The sequence below is a fragment of the Zerene cesonia genome, chromosome 5 (assembly GCF_012273895.1).
Source record: "Zerene cesonia ecotype Mississippi chromosome 5, Zerene_cesonia_1.1, whole genome shotgun sequence".
Taxonomy (NCBI): Eukaryota; Metazoa; Arthropoda; class Insecta; order Lepidoptera; family Pieridae; genus Zerene; species Zerene cesonia.
The window spans coordinates 7,839,962-7,857,198 of NC_052106.1; the positions used below are offsets into that span (position 1 = coordinate 7,839,962).

Genomic DNA, 17,237 nt, shown 5'->3' on the forward strand with positions numbered 1-17,237 from the left:
TCTGTGTGATTTTCGCATAGAAACTGTATGAATTGCATGAAAAACTGTATTTTAGAACGATATTAGTCCTACTATTTTTATTTTTTTGTTTGTACGAAAACCACGGTTTTTGATGATACTTTGCAATGATGTAGTTCATGAACCAGAATGGTTCGCGCGGCATGGCCAGTCACTTATAAAAGTACCCCATTAATTTCAATCCTCGAAACACTAGTCTCGTATATTCGGATTCCTAGGGCTTAGTTACATGACCTAAACGCCTAAAGTCACCCTGGGGCCATATAGTAAACTACTAGTGGTATTAATTATTCGATCGGTATTGAGGCTAATGGACTAGTTTATTTGAAATAAGGTTGGGTATTCTGCTAGCTATAGGTAATTTAACCCTTACTAATATTGTAAATGAGAAAGTAACCGTTTGTCTCTTCTTCACGCCTAAACCATTGAACCGATTTGTAGGAAATTTGGGAATAAATAGTTTGGAGTAAGAATGAAAGAACAGGATAGATTTTTCCGGAAACCTCAGGGGAACCGGAACTATGTGGGAATTCCGGGGACTGCCTTTGACAACTACAGCAAATAATAAAACTCTTTATGAAAACCTTTAAATTAATCGGTAGAAACTAAAGCCTGTGTAAGTAAAAACCGTAATAATTATACTTAACAAAAAATTGAACCACGTTAAAAGTGTCAGAAAAAACTATATATAAATGGGACTAGTCGAAAGGCAACAACTTTTAAATAAAAAGAATGATCAAAATCGATCCACCCAGTCGAAAGTTCCGAGGTATACAACAAAAAATACAGACGAATTGAGAACTTTCTTTTTTTTATTTCGGTTGAAAACAAACTATTCTCAAACAATTTTTAGTACAAAAAATTAAAGATAAAATAGAAAGAAATATATGTGACCTATTAAAGAAATGTTTTTTTAATAAAATATATTTAAAGGAATGTTTTATTAAATATAGCATTTCGACTCGCTGCAGTTTCCATGACTGTAAATATACGCACTTGATCCGATTTATATTATTTACCGGTTTTCGATGAGAATTTATATTAGTAGCAAAACAATTAGTTTAGTTTTTATTATGGTAATGTGGCGGGAAAATCGGATATTTCGCGAATATTTTGTCATAACATACTTTTTAAACATATTGTATACTAGCTGCGCCCCGCGGTTTCACCCGCGTAAGTCCGTATCCCATAAGTATATCGGGATAAAACGTTGCCTATATGTTATTCCAGTTGTCCAGCTGTCTACGTACCGAATTTTATTGCAATCGGTTGAGTAGTTTTTGCGTAAAAGAGTAAGAAACACATACACATCCTTACAAACTTTCGCATTTATAATATTAGTAGGATGATTAGGTGAAACACAGCCATCATCATCAGCATCATCATATATGTTCCCACTGCTGTTCACACAGGCCTCCTATGAGGTTTTCAAACGCAACCAATCAGATCTATTAGTTATTATCTATTTGTGTGATTAATATACTTGAAAATATTCACATGATGTTGGGAAATAAATATAAATCTTATATGTACAAATATATAATTTATTTAAATTCATTTTTATTTTAAATAGAAGCATAAATTATTCTGCGTTAAGAATTACATGAATAATAAACATATGAGAATTAAGCTGACAATGCATTTTCCTTCGTCAAACGTTCAGAGTATCCTCTTACTTTTAAGTATTTAATTTTATTTATTTATTTTAGGTTCACCAACAGGTATTGCATTAAATAGATAACATCGAGTAAATATCACAAGTAGCTTTATGGTCACTTATCATATAATAAGTAGTAATTATATAAAATACCTTAATGATCAAGTTATCTTTTATGTCATTCTCAAAGAATATACCAAAATTTGCAGAGCCTTTTCAAATAGATTGCCGACTCAAATTCAAACTAAGATAACAAATGAAAATCGCTATATAATTAAAACTTATCAAGAAAAACATGTAGCCTCCAAAAATGCTTCAATTCTCTCTGACTCTAAATTTGCCCTTAATTCTATTAAGAATTAAGGGCAATAAATGACCTTTAATAACCATTAGGTTATTAAAGGTCATTTATTACATAATTACACTGAATTTGCAGAGGCAGGTTAATTGATATTAATGATAGCTTGTGGCACCGTTCCATAGATGTCGCTAGCAGATAATAATATGTCAAAATTGACTTTTAATTTTTTAAATATCTACATAATACATATCTTATAGGAAGTTGAAATATACATTTTTCGTATGTGTGTGTGGATGCATTCGAAAACTGTTTACCCAGATGTGTTATTAGTAATATACGTAATTATAAATATACGTAATTTATTGGTGATAAAAGCATTTATATTTTTTTTTATTTATTAAGGTATTGTTTATTGAATCTCAGTTTATAAACTGCTTACATGTGAAAGTTATGTGTTCGAATGTTTATCATGCCATTATAAAACTAGACTGATTTTGATAGAATGATTAAGAAAGGTAAAAATTGGATGTTGTTTATTTACCCTGCAAGCTACTGTTTCGTTTGAACACAAGCGAAACCGGGGAGATCGACTAATGCATAATAAAATTCCACGTAATAGTCACGATAGTGAATAAGTGACTTTCTAATATTATAGATGTATAAGTGTTTTATTTGTATGTCTTTCTTTCATACCAGAACGAGTGATTTTATAAGATTTTTGTTTCACGGAAGGTAGGAGGGTTGAGAGTGTCATGGGCTACTTTCAACGAAGGTAAAACTTCTCAACCCCATGGGAATTTCCTTTCGCTAGGCGGGCGAAGCACCGGAAAGCTAGTATGGTCATAAATAAATGTACTGTAATGCGGCTTCTCTTTATTTATCTATATTTATTTACATATTTTTTTTATTTTGCTTGACATATTGAAGTTATCTATCTCTACCCGACTTTTATTATTTTTTATATGGAATAAAAAGAGTTAAAACAATTACCTACATTATTTATAAACATAACATATTATCACAAAACTCATAAACACATATTGATTCAGCGTTGCCTTAGTGTCCAGTGTTTGCTCCAATCAGTTCCTAAATAAACAATATATATTGACATCAACAAAAATGATAAATAGTTATTTTAACGCGAACAACGGATAGTTACTTGCGTAGAATAATAAATGTAAAAATTACTAACGGACCGATAGATGTACATATTTGTTTACAATTCCAACGCGAGCGAAGCCTCGGGTAAAAGCCAGTTTTAATATACAGTTTTGACCTCGTTATTTGCTCTCTTTCAGTACATTGGTAAAAAGATGCCTTATTCCTGATTAGCATAGGATGTATTTGTTTTAGTTTTTATCTCAATTCAACCCGAACAGAGCCGGGACGAATGGGTAGCAATATAATCGTTGAGAGCCATGCACTACGCTGTACCCTGCCATGAACAACATTTAATTTTCATATTAACTATTTGATAGCAAATGTTTTCTACTGGTCTTGCTCTAAGGCTGATTTTAGAGTCACGCTGACACGATAGTTTTGACAACCGAAACATATATAAATATAAAAATGTAATCAAATCATTTGCATTAAGAACCTCCTTCAAATCTGGAAACATCAGGTAAGCATTTAGGTGTTTAGGTGTACTAAGTTGAAGACATACTATAAAGCGTAAGATCTAGCATTATTGCGTTCGGCGTATACATCCGACGATATCAATACCCCATTACATACTGGCGTTATACATAAGTAATTTCAGATTATGTAGGTCAACTGATGTGATTTTAAATAGTAACACGGCCGTAAAAATGTGTTTCTTCAATAAACAAGACTTTAAAATGTTCGTAATTTCCTGTCACAGAATGCATTCACACAACAATAGAAAACATATGTGTGTACACACATCTTGAATACTTCAATATCTACTAAATTTCAATTGTAATTTAAAACCTTTATTCATTCAACTAGACTTATTTTACAAGCGGTTTTGAATTATCAAAGAAAAAAAAAACATCGTCATTTGCATTTGCCACCGTTTCGGAAAGCAGTTACCACAGAGAAGAGCTGGCAAGAAACTCTGTAGTTTCGCGTTAGCAAACATTTAGGTATTAAAAAGTACACAAGAGGCTACTGTGAACCAAAATTTATATACTTTAGAATATAAATTGTCTATCGGCTTTCGGATCTTGGACCAATTTACATTTTCGTTCTTCATAATATGTCATAATATTGATGCATTCATATATTTATCATCCCATGTCCCGGAACTAATACATTCTTAATTTAGATATTAATTTTATCGTTTCAAAACTCTTTAATATCGAGAGTAAATCTGCCATAATAACATATATCTTAGCGACGTAGCTAAAGAAATAAAACAAATAGATACATAGAGATATTGATTTATAAGAATTGAGAATATGCTGAGTTTGTATAGTGGTGATCTTATATGGAATAATTTATATTTTCTATGTATATTGTAGTTTTTAAAGTTTGGAAATATGTTTGTGTATTTAGATGCAATTTTATGGCTTTTACTAATTCTTTTACACATCTTTATCAGCTATACCCAATTTTTATGTTTCGCGTCAAGATTTTTCTTAAATTTTAATGACTAAAGAAATTTATATCTTAGAATCTTAATGCAATAGTTTCTAATTCGCACAATCGGATTTATCAAATATTCTATTTATGTTAAATTGTATAATGAAAATAGATTGGATAAAAGGGCTAAGAGCTGGACTAATATTATTTGAATCAATTTTTAATCGATATAATTTCATTAAGTCTATGTGATTCTTGGTCTATTATTTATAATTATTTGAGTACTTTTATATGTATTGGTTACCGATCTAAAACAACACAGGCATATATCTGTCATTGGCTACATCAAGACGTCTATTAACAACTAATTGATCATTTCCATCTAGAATCGAATCTTGCCATTCCAACGCGAAATGGACTGTTTTGAAAGGCGCAAGTGGTGCACTGCGTTTTCCACAGGTGGGGGTGGGTCACCCATACACCCTCTTCGAGGCTCTCGGCTCTCCCAGCATCAGTATCAAACAAACCGCTTTGAGAGACGGTCGCGTCGCGTGCCGAAATCCCCGATCGCGTTATGTTATCGTGTTGTGATTAATCGTTAAATAAATATGTACTGACTGTTGGATTGCAATGGATGGTGAAAACAGGATTATCCTGAACGTTGGCGGTATTAGGTGGGTGTTATTTATTTTATTGTAAACTTTGCAGCTGATTAAATAGAGTCTGTTATTGTTTGCGAATTGGGATAATGTTTACAAAGAGATAATCCCTTTGGAAGTAATCTAGCGGTATGGTTTTGTTTGTCGTATCGGGGTATTTTGCTAGATGATGTGGATTTACAAGGTAAGTTTTATAAGTCTTTTATATTTCTGATGGTAACGGTACATATTGGTTTTATTTTTACAAGCGGTCGTTTCGCACGTGGGTAGTAATTCTGTATTGGTGTGCGTGAAAAGTAATCAATTAAAATAGGTAGGATATGTAATATGTTATTTATTGTCTGTTGATTCGCGAGACATTGCAATAATGAGTGTTATTAACATGAATAGAATAGATACAGATATAAAATTTAGATAATATTTATATTAAACCTGTAGAGGTTAGACACGTTTCCGAAGCAATAGGTGTATATTGTTTTATTACAACTAGCTGTGCCCCACGGTTTTACCCACGTCGTACATGTCATATAACCTTGTCAATAAATGACCTATTTAACACTGAAATTATATTTAAATCGGACCAGTTGGTCCTGGGATTAGCGCGTCTAAACAAACAAACTTAGCTCCTTATTAATATAGACATAATATGTTAATAAAATATAGACTGAAGCATATAAGATCACTTCGAAAACAGCGGAAAAAATATTGTCCTTAGGTCATAGTTGTGACCGAATGCTGAATCCATACGCCTTTGCGTAGTAAATGGTTTCTTGTTATTTGTAAAAAGTTGTCTATGTGGTATTCCAGTTGTCCAGCTACCTACGAACCATATTTCATTGCAATCGGTTCAGTAGATTTTGCATCAAAGAATAACAAAGATCCATCCATACTTACAAACTTTCGCGTTTATATACTTAGTATGATAATGTATAAATTCATATTTTATTCAATTCTAATCTCGAAATTATATAACTAAAGTAATGAAAAACAATTTTGGTCAGCAATATTTTCTATATTGAAATTTTTTTCAAATGAAACGAAGATTTTAATATCTACTGCTATCTGAAAACAGAACGTTATTAACGTATTAATTGCTAATTTAAATAGCAAATCAATTAATTATAACATCGTATCCAATCAGTATTTCGATATGAAATGTTAAATACATTTCATTTATAAACGTTGATAGCTGATTGCGTTATAAGATATTTGGTGTCTGAATTAAGGTTCTTATTAAAATAATAATGGCCGCCTGGTTTATCAGAGACGGTGTCTATAGATATTTGTAAGTATCTGATTATTGTTCATTAATAGAAAAGTTTAATTATTTGCAGTTTCTAAATTTTATATAAACACTAGTTGTTACCCGCAGCTTCAAATTACAAAATAATTTATCATGAGAAAATTAATTATCATTGTACAAACTTCGATTCCCTATTTTATCCCCTTGGGGGGTAGAATTTATCAAAATCCTTTGTATTCGGATGCCTACGTCATAACATCTGCCTGCATGCTAAATTTTATGCTTGCGCTTTGATAGATCACTATGGCAGTCAGTCACCTTTGAGTTATACATATTTATTAGATTAGATTGTAAGTATGATAAATTTTCTAAAACTGAACTTAAGCCAATCTGTACTTAGAAGGAAATCCCTACTCATTTTATAAATGCAAAAGTAACTTTACCTTACCTTACGCTTAAACCACTGACCCGATTTTTATAAAATTTGGTACACATGTAGTTTGAGACCTGAAAAAACACGTGAAATCCCACGGAAACACGAACTATGTGGGGCAAACCTAGATAGTCTGTTTTCCTTTTCAACACAGGCGATGCCACGGGCGAAAAACTACTTATGTAATTTGACGATGTAAAAGCGTCTCAAAGAAGTGTAGTTGAATTAAATATTTGAGTTTGAGTTTAAGGTATACTCATGCCTACCGAGATGTGGTGTGCTGTAATAAAATTTTAAATGAACGTCGTAAACCATCACTATACTCGTAAAGGGAGCCTTCAGTTCTCTACGAGTCCTTGTATGTAAAAAAATCTTTTTTAAATTTTTCTCTTAAGCACTTTGACAATGTTTATGTGAAATATTATAAAAGGAATGCTGTTTTTATGTTCGTCGATGAATTAAAATGAAAAGAAGCTTATGAAGTCTCTTAACTATCTTCAGACACAAAAATACAATAAAAACGTTTGGTTACGAGTTATGCTCGTAAGAAAGAAAGGCAAACATGCATTTGTACTTATAATATTAGTGAGGCTGTAGTATTTTCTTGAATTATTTGTTACTAGCTGCGCTCCGCGGTTTCACCTGCGTAAGTCTGTATCCCGGAGGAATATCGCGATGAAAAGCTGTCTATATGTTATGTAACTTGTCTAGCTGTCTGCGTACGAAATTTCATTGCAATCGGTTCAGCAGTTTTTGCGTGAAAGAGCAACAAACTCACACACATCCTTACAAACTTTCGCATTTATAATATGAGTAGGATATAGTAAGATAAGATAACACAGATTATTTAAAACAGTAATTGAATACGCTCTAAGAATAATTTTCAGTAAAAAGTTTTGTTTGATTTCAACCTACCCTTGGCATTCAATTGCCAGTTGATTGAAGTATATTTGTCCGGAGGCAACGTGCGAATGGACGTTTATGATTAAATACTATCTATAATCACTGCCTGGTATTAGGGTTATATGGGTTTAGGCCGTTAACGGACTGGGCGGTTTTGTCTACACTAATATTAAGAAAAAAAACTATTGCATCTTTGTATGTTTAAAAACCACTGACTGAAGGTTTGATTTAAAAATTCTTTCACCATTAGAAAGCTACAACTTTACTGATACGCTATATACGTACCACGGTCGAAGCCGGGGCGAACACCTAGTTGTACATAAAAGTCAATTTTAGCACGGTCACATTAGCTTCAAGTATATATTTGGGTGTTACACCGTTTTTAAACCACTTTGAAAGGATTTATACAATTATCAAGAATATGTCATATGTGATAATGCAATAATTTCATGAATTTATCTTACTCTTTTGATTGGGATCGCCAGGCCTTAATAATATCCTTACGTATACTTTGTGTATGAGCAAGTGAGACAATATACCTAATTCGATTCTTTATTCAATTTGTTTTTTTAAACTATGCTTATGATTATTTATTTAGCGCGACCTTTTTTAAAAACGCTTTTAAATTGTTATATTATGCTATGAGGAATACTAAAAGTTCATGGGTTGTCGTTTATATTGCATAGCAATACAAGATTATTTCTGAACGATTGTGCTCTATGCTTCTGAGCGAATTCACAAAAGGTGATAAAAATTCGATAAAAATGGCATTAACGTAACATAAAATTATGCTGTGATCTCTTTACATTTGAATGAAATGTGTTATAATATCAAATGTGTAGTCGTAAACCATTTCGCCAACAGGAAGTCGCCTCAGAATTCCTACTAATACTATAAATGCGAAAGTTTGTAAGGATATGTGTTTGTTGCTCTTTCATGCCAAAACTACCAAACCGATTGCAATGAAATTTGGTGCGTAGACAGCTGGACAAGTAGAATAACATATAGGCACCTTTTTATCCCGGTATTCCTACGGTACACGGACATACGCGGGTGAAACCGCGGGGCGCAGCTCGTTGGTATTATAATGATTAAGAGTTAAGGTCGAATTTTCATAAAAGTTACGCAGTTTTTCAATCCGATAATGAAGCAAGTGCTTAAAATTGGATTAAAAATTCGGGTCAGAGTTACAGCGTAAAGTTACAAAGCCTGTTGAAATGGACAGTCCTTTTGTTTTTGTATTATGATTGTCATATGACATAAACCATCTCAAAAGAATCTTTCAGCATTACATAAGTGCATTATAATCACTACTTATGTTATAAACGCGACAGTTTATAATTATGGATGGATGTTTGTTACGCTATCAAGCAAAAACGGCTTATCGTATCTGTATTTTTAAATAAATTTGATACGGACAGACTATAGTCTGGATTAGAATAGGCTCCTTTTTACCTGGGTACCGCGCGAATGACACCGCTGGTAGTACTAGTAGGCTATAAATATACCACGGGTGAGGCCAGGGCGAGCCGCTATTGTTGCATAAGTATAGATATAAGGACTCAGTCCCATTGTCTAGACATATAAGACACAATAAGAGGGTGTTTGTCTTACACGTGCAATTGATTTATCTAAGATACAGGACTTGAACCGTGTCAGAAATCCAAGAACCTGCCGGTGACATCGGATCGTATATCGTGTTGACACGCCCATAGACGTGGGTCTTACACACTCAGTGAAATGATGCTCGACGAGGCGAGTTGTGTCTGTTTTTTAATAACTCTGTGATTTAATTTTTAGTTTTATTACATTGAAATGCTTTATAAATGAGAAATTTTGAAAGATATAGAAAAAATTGATCACGAGGCGGGATTCGTGCCCGCGTTTTTTGCTCAACCGTAACAATCGCAACAAACTCTGTAATGTCTAAGTGAAACGTCAATAGTGACTGTTATCTGTGTTCTTAAAGCTCACGAACATTTCCCCTTAACAGACACCGAGTGGCAATGGACGCTCTTTTAGAATAAAGTAATTAGATATATTTTTGTCGGCAAAGGAACAGGTGGATAGCCTGGTGGTAAGAGTAATGAACATTTGCAGAGGCCTCTGCAAATGAATTGCCGACTCTTAAAGGTGTGGGATAAAGATAAAGAAAGGGTTGATGAGGGCAGCAAAGGAAAGAACTAGAAAGAGTTAGGAGAAGGGATACGGGCCTCCAGCTTCCCCACTCACCGAAACACGGCAGCTTTCAATTTCATGGTGAATTTCTGTGGGGGTGTGGTACCTTCCCCGGTGCGACCTGGCCCAATTTGTGCCTTAATCTTGGCTTCACCTATACCTTGGAATCAGTCAGGGATCACTTACCTAATGGTGAAATAATTATTGATATTGGTCCAGTAGTTTCAGGTGGCCGATTAGGATGAAATTTTAAGACATATTTTGAGAACCGAGAAAGAACGTTAAGTTTTACTCTGGAAATTCCACTGAATCGGCATGTATCGGGGAAAGCCCCGGTACTGTTTATCTTTTCCTTTGAGTGCGCAGGCAAATCCTAGGGCGGAATGGTAGCTATAAATAAACGAATACTTCTTTCCGTAGTCGGATAAAAACAATCTTCGTTGAAGGCAATATATTTATGGATATTAGTGCCTACGTGCCTACGTGCCTCTAAGGCTGTTCGCCTGTTGACGTCGTTGTTTGTTAAAATATAGGCAAGATGTACACGAGCGTTTTCACGCCGCGTTTTTACAATAAATAAATTATTTTTTAATAAAGCACAATAATAGCGAATAATTTATGTACGTTGAATAAGGAATAAGTATTATTTAGGACTATTTCATTGAAATGAATTTATAAATAGAATTCGTGTTCATATTATAATATTGTTCTGATTACAAATATGGAATTCTTTTACGATGAGTATTTCTTATGAAAATGTTTTTTTTGAAAACACAATTTTCAAGACGTACAAAACCTTTCCAATATACATATATAAAATAATCAAACTCAAACATTCATTCTTTCAATTAGACTCCTTTTAGAAGCTATTTTGGATACTTGATCGTTATTTAATTTTATTCTTCAATGTCTATATATTTTTGGGAAACTAATGGCCTATCGTTTTCTGTGGGTTGTTTTTTACTGTGATAGATTTTTATCACGTTACACGTTAGCGTTGAATATTAAAATAGAAGTCATGGATTCAGTCACGTACTTGCGAGTTTTGCTTATTTTCGATACATCTTTTCGTGTTAAAGCGTTATACATATAAAAATAATATGGCGAATTTATTGCGGGTAACCCTAATTTGAAAAGCGGTCGGGGCAACCCTAATACTTCTTGCAACACAACTTATTGAACAAACGAGTGTACGTGGTATCTTATAAATTTTGTTATTTTCACTGAAAACCTTTCAGAATTGTCGAATTGAGTAAAGTATCAAAAAGCCTTACTCAATTCATTAAGTAATTTACTAAACTAAATCATTTTTGATGTAACACATTTTAACTCTCACAACTTTGGAAATAAAAGAGTTTTTGACGGAATTAAACGCGATTTATTCGACTTTGATTAAACTCTCAGTCACGTGACCAGGCTTGCTGTTGTGTTTGTAACGTCTGGTTAAATAATATAATGCATTAATCACGTATAAAATTCGTTAAACAAACTAAATAGCATAAAAAATCAAACCTAAGTTATAGTTTATTATAAATAAATAAAAGATTTGTTTAGTTTGTTTTTTTGTTCAAAAATCAAGCCAATGACAAATGACAAAGACTCTATATAACATTATTACCACCGAATAAAACCTCTCGAACACACACACATATTAATACACATAGAAATAGACAATTCTACGCCCTGAACAGCGCCCTGTGTGAGAGAGGATCCCGGTTTCGTTTAGACAATTCTAATAATCTTCTGGTTGGCCAACTTCGTCTTCTATAAAGATTTCTGATTTGCTTAATACAACAACTTTTAATGAATTAAATGACTGTTATTTTATAGAAGAACTAGTGCCCTGGCTTCGTCCGTGGTACACACTTTAGTTATCTATAGCACGTAGGGATTCCGTTCATATCAAACAGTGAAATAATTTTTCAAACAAATCCTGTAGTTTAGATACTACAGGACTTTGAAGACGTCCAAAACTCTCTGTGGAGATTTACGCGTTTTAATGAACAAAAAGAAACAAACAAAGAAAGTTTTTAGCGTTACGCCATTAATAAAAACTATATATTATTCCGAAACAAGGGCTGCATATACCGTATGCAAAATTAACTGAATTTCTTATGAATACAATCTGGGAAAAGCCGATTGCGAAAGTTTTTGCTTTGCGCTTTTCATTTAAATTTTAAGCAGCTTGTACATTGAATTTATTTATCTTATGCCAAAGTTAACTGTTGTTTTAATTATTCGACGGAAAAATTCGCTGTACAGTCCTACTAATATTATAAATGAGAAAGTTTGTGAGGATGCATATATCTGTTGTGTATGTTTGTAACTCTTTCACGCAAAAACTACTGAACCGATTGCAATGAAATGTGGTACGAAGATAGCTGGACAACTGAAAAAGCACATAGGCACAACTTTTTATTCCGGTATTCCTACGGGTTACAGATTTATGCAGGTGAAACCGCGGGGCGCAGCGTGTTTTAAATTTGGTACTTGTAGGTATCGCCAGGAGTATCGTAGAATTTAGATGATCGATGATGAAAATGAGTTGCAAAATCAATACACTTTGCCTATAAATAATAAATATTTTTGTAGTACTAATAAAATCTAATACGCGTACTTATAATTAAGCTTTTTAATCTTAGCCCCTAAAATAGTAGGTTCCTAGTTTAGCCGAAAAGAGTTAGGTGTGAAAATGGCGCGAATGGCTTTGAGAAAGGCCGTGCCTCGTATGCTCGTCTTGGCGGGGGCACTGCCGTGTCTTAAGACCATGGTAATTTCTATTAAATAATGTTAAATAATCTTTATCATATCAGAAAGTAAATATCTAGCAGAGAACATTTAAATATATGTAAGTGAAAAGATTGTTGAGTTCCCAACGTATTCCATACAATTGAATTTACACAGTTTCCGTAGTTTTATAGATATTTCAAGTTCAACGGTCTGGAATCCATCTTGCATGCATGTGTGTGTAGGTGTGGAAGTGTACATGTGGTGAAGCGTGTCAATGTGTTATACATGTAACATACAGGGTGTTGTTTTATAAGGCATATTCCATATACGCCCGCGTTTTGCGTTTGAAATATTTTTTGTATGAAATTATTTTATGCTGGTTAGTCATGTGTGATCGGTATGACAGTGAATGTAAACCCTGCTCACCAGTATGTTATATATTAACATTGTATGTTTTAATTAGTGTGGGTGATGCTCTTTTGTCCTCCTATACAATATGAGTATCAGTGTATTTGCTTTTTAATTATTAAATATGTATGTACATATTTTTTTATGTCACAGCCGGCAATGGAGCTGGTGGGACGCCGGATGGTAAGCGCTACAACCGCCCATGAACATTTAGTGAGGCATAAGGTCCATTGCAGACCTTACGCCTCTGCAAATGGATTGCCGACTTTTTGGGAAGGATTGGCGAGAGGAATAAAGGATAGGACCGGGAAAGGGAAGGAAAAGTATATGGGCTTCCGGCTTCCCAACTCACCGAACGAAACACAGCAGAATGCTGTGACAACGGTTCATCATCATTCATCACGACGGTTTTCTGTGGGGGTGTGGTACTCCCCCGGTGCGAGCTGGCCCAATTCGTGCCGAAGCGTGCTCGACTCCCTTTAATAGAATTCTGTAATATATTAATGATCTCGTTCGCTCTTGCACAGAAATATTGTGAATTATTCCCATCAAGAAGTAAGCTCGACTGTTCCAATGAATATTTAACTAAACCAATCATGGCGGATGAGAATTAATAATACAATAGGTTAATAATAATGGGCACGAATGAAAATATTTCGTCGTTCGAGAGATTATTGTATACATATATTTGCACTATATTTATAACTAGTTTTCCGCCCGCGGCATTGCTCCCTGGCAAAGAAATTATAGACACACTCGATATATTCCAAGCACAGTTTCCTTTGAATTTTCAGGATAAAAATAAAAATAAATACTTCCTATATCCTTTGTCTGGTGTCCGGCTATCTCTGTTCAAAATTTCATCCAAATCGCTTTATGTGTTTAGGTGTGAAAAAGAGATAGACAGACAGTAGTAACTGAACTACAGATAATGAAACCTATAAACACATTATTATAACTGTGGTGTTTTCCGCTTGGATAATCTGATTTAAAAAAGTTGATATATATTATATAGGATGCGATTAAGATTCCAGAACTTTGCTTGTTAAAAAGAGAAGAAAAATTGTTACAAAACCCAACGTCGACTTTCTCAGTCGTTACTCATTATTTTGGCGGTCGTAGGGTTCCCACTTGAATATAATGAACACAAAAATCTTTAATATTGTGAACAAATAATTTAGTAAATAAAAAACGATTGATTCAAATTTATTCTTTCTTTCCTCTTCTTCTACTTATTGTTATTTAAATCTTGAAAAAAAGTATGTTTATGGCTTTAGCATATTTTTAAAGGAAAGATGCTTTCTTATACTCGTAAAATAAAGTATTATACGTACTTATGTTCGTAATATTTCTATAAGCTACGAGTATATGAAACATCACAGCGAAAACTTTTCCAACGTTGAAAAAAATGTAGGTCAAATATTTTCCGCTAGCTAGCAGCCCTGACAAAAGATTACGGCCAAGGAGGTTCTAAATTGTCCCCTTCCGACACCTTTAGCTTACAGGATCTCTAGTGGGGTCTAATTGGCGGAAATTTTTAGTTGGCGGGAAAAACTATTCTTTAGGTCTATAGTTAATTAAGTATATTTTGTGTTAAGATATTGTAGTTGACGATATTTCGCATTGAGCCAGCTCGCACTGGGGAGTAGCACACCCCACAGAAATCCGGCGTGAATTAGTGGCATGCCACTGTGTTTCGTACGGTGAGGGGGTGAGTCGGGGGCCTGTTTCCTTTTACTAAAGTGAAGTCCCGTGTCCCCAAGTGGGGTATAGGGCAGATGATGTATAACTGTTTCGCTGATCAATTTTCTTTACGGAAAAGTAAATGATCTGCCTTCTGTGCCCTGCCAGACCATGAAATTTATTTTTATGCGTCCCGACCGGGAATTGAACCCAGGATCCTTCGGTTCTACGCTCACGCGTTAACCACTGTGCCAAGAAGGCGATTGTTTCCTTTTACTAATCATAAATTAATTTTGTTATGCAACTTGGAAAATAACATATAGTCAAAATTTTATTCAATTCCCTATTGTCCAATAAAAAATAGATCTCGAAATTGCATGCAAGGAACCTATATGCATACAAATGATTTTGAACAACAAATAGATAAATGAGACAGCATTTTAACCCAAGAACGTCTAAATGGAATTTAATGATTCTAGCTTTCCTGGATACCTAAAAACATTAGAAAAACTTCCGGAAATATATTATATCCAGCCGGGGCCGAGTATTCAACCCAAAAATATAACTACACGGGTTTAAATATCGCCAAAGAGTATCGAAGCGTATCATGAAAGATATTTTTAGTGATTCTGGAATATTCGGTTTCACAGATCATTGGTCCTGGAGTCCCGAGTTAACTGAGCTTGAATTTATCTTTTTTTATTGGTATCTGTTATCTTAATAGCGTATAAAGTCATGTTTAAAAAGCCACAAACAAAACGTAAAACATCGATTTCATACTTTATGGCTCGTACATTTTGCTGTTTTTTGCTTGTACTGTGAAGATATAAAGGTTATCTTAGTTTCTTTGTATATTTAAAGTATATACCAATATTAAAGTATTCATCTATTCCGATATAACTTAGGTTTAGGTACTTTTAGGTAACTAACTGTGATCCGCGGCATCGCCAGCTCGCTCGCTGCCCGCCCGCTGGTCACAGAGATTTCCATAGGAATATGAGATGTTTCAGTGCGGCAAAAAGCAGTCTTTAATACTCTTGATACTTCCTATCTCCAAACACAAAACCCATACAACAAAATACGATATGTGAAGTCCCATGTCCCCTACTTGGGTATGGGGCAGATCTGTTTCACTGATCGATTTTCTTTACGGCCAAGTACGTGATCAGACTTCTGTGTCCTACCAGACCGTGACATTTTTTTTTTGTGCATCCCCACCGGGAATTGAACCCAGGACCCCTCGGTTCTACGCTCACGCGTTAACCACTGTACCAAAGAGGCGGTCACAAAATACGTTGCATGGTGAAAAAAAAAAACACTAACGCATTGATTACATTGTAGTAAAGATTGGCATGTATGCGCAGTTGTGTTGATTGATTTGTCATTATCATATTTAATGTAGGGGTCGAGCATGCTTCGGTATGAATTAATAATCTATACTAATATTATAAAGCTGAAGGGTTTGTTTGTTTGTTTGAACGCACTGATCTCAGGAAGTACTGGTCCGTTTTGAAAAATTCTTTCAGTGTTAGATAGCTCATTTATTGAGGAAGGCTATAGGCTATATATGTACTACGGGGGGAGCCGGGGCAGACCGCTAGTATTTAAAGTAGGGGTCGAGCATGCTTCGGCACGAAATTGTATTAAATAAAAGAAACAATGTCTGTATTTATCAACGTAATTCTATTACTGCTACTAAAAACTAATTTCATGCCTTAGTTATATCTTCAAAAATTCGTTATGATAATCTTTCAACACGAAAATTAAACGAAACAGCAATATATAATTATAATATAATTATATATTGCTGTTTCGTTTATATAGCATAATTTGAGGTTATTAATAAACACATTATCTGATACACGCACTTATGATATCGTTTATTAGATTCAGTTAGTATTAATTAGTTATACATCAGCATTAAGCCTCGTGAGATTAACATTAATCATTCAAAGGAACTTGCATGTCATTTGAATAAGCCGCAGGCCATAATGCTTTGGTCAAGTGTGAGTTGGTTACAATTTTGGAAAGAAATATGTTTATACAGCTATTGTATATTGTTATACTTTTAATGTAACAAAAAAACTCTCTCTCTGATTTCTCTCTTATTTGTAGCTCTATTATATTGAGAAATTATTTAAGCTTTTATGTAGAGGGAAAATCTTGCATAGATGTCCAGTCCATGTCGGAATCTCTACATAAAACTGTATCAGAAATTGTTCAGTGATGACTTACTATTTCTTTCAAGGGTAATCGCCAGCAAACGTGTAACTGGTCTATGTATCACTTTGTGACAGTATTATATATATGTATATATGATCTGAAAAAAATAAATTAACTTTTGAACTCTAAAACGGACAAAGTCTCTATAGCGTTAGTGTTTCTAGACACGATTCTATAATTAGGTTTCGATAAATTGAAGTAGTCTAGACTTAGGCCACGGTCACATAGGTGAGCTTGCTTCACGCCTAAAGTATAGC

At 34.0% G+C, this 17,237-nt stretch overlaps 1 protein-coding gene across 1 annotated transcript in view; it reads left to right on the plus strand.

The window, feature by feature from the left end:
- Positions 1-5,150: 5,150 nt before the first annotated feature.
- LOC119840224 (potassium voltage-gated channel protein Shaw-like) overlaps positions 5,151-17,237 on the plus strand; it is a 127,835-nt gene continuing 115,748 nt past the window's right edge. The window contains exon 1 of the mRNA XM_038366738.1: positions 5,151-5,194. Coding sequence (XP_038222666.1) covers positions 5,151-5,194 — 44 coding nt within the window. The remainder of the gene's footprint in view (positions 5,195-17,237) is intronic.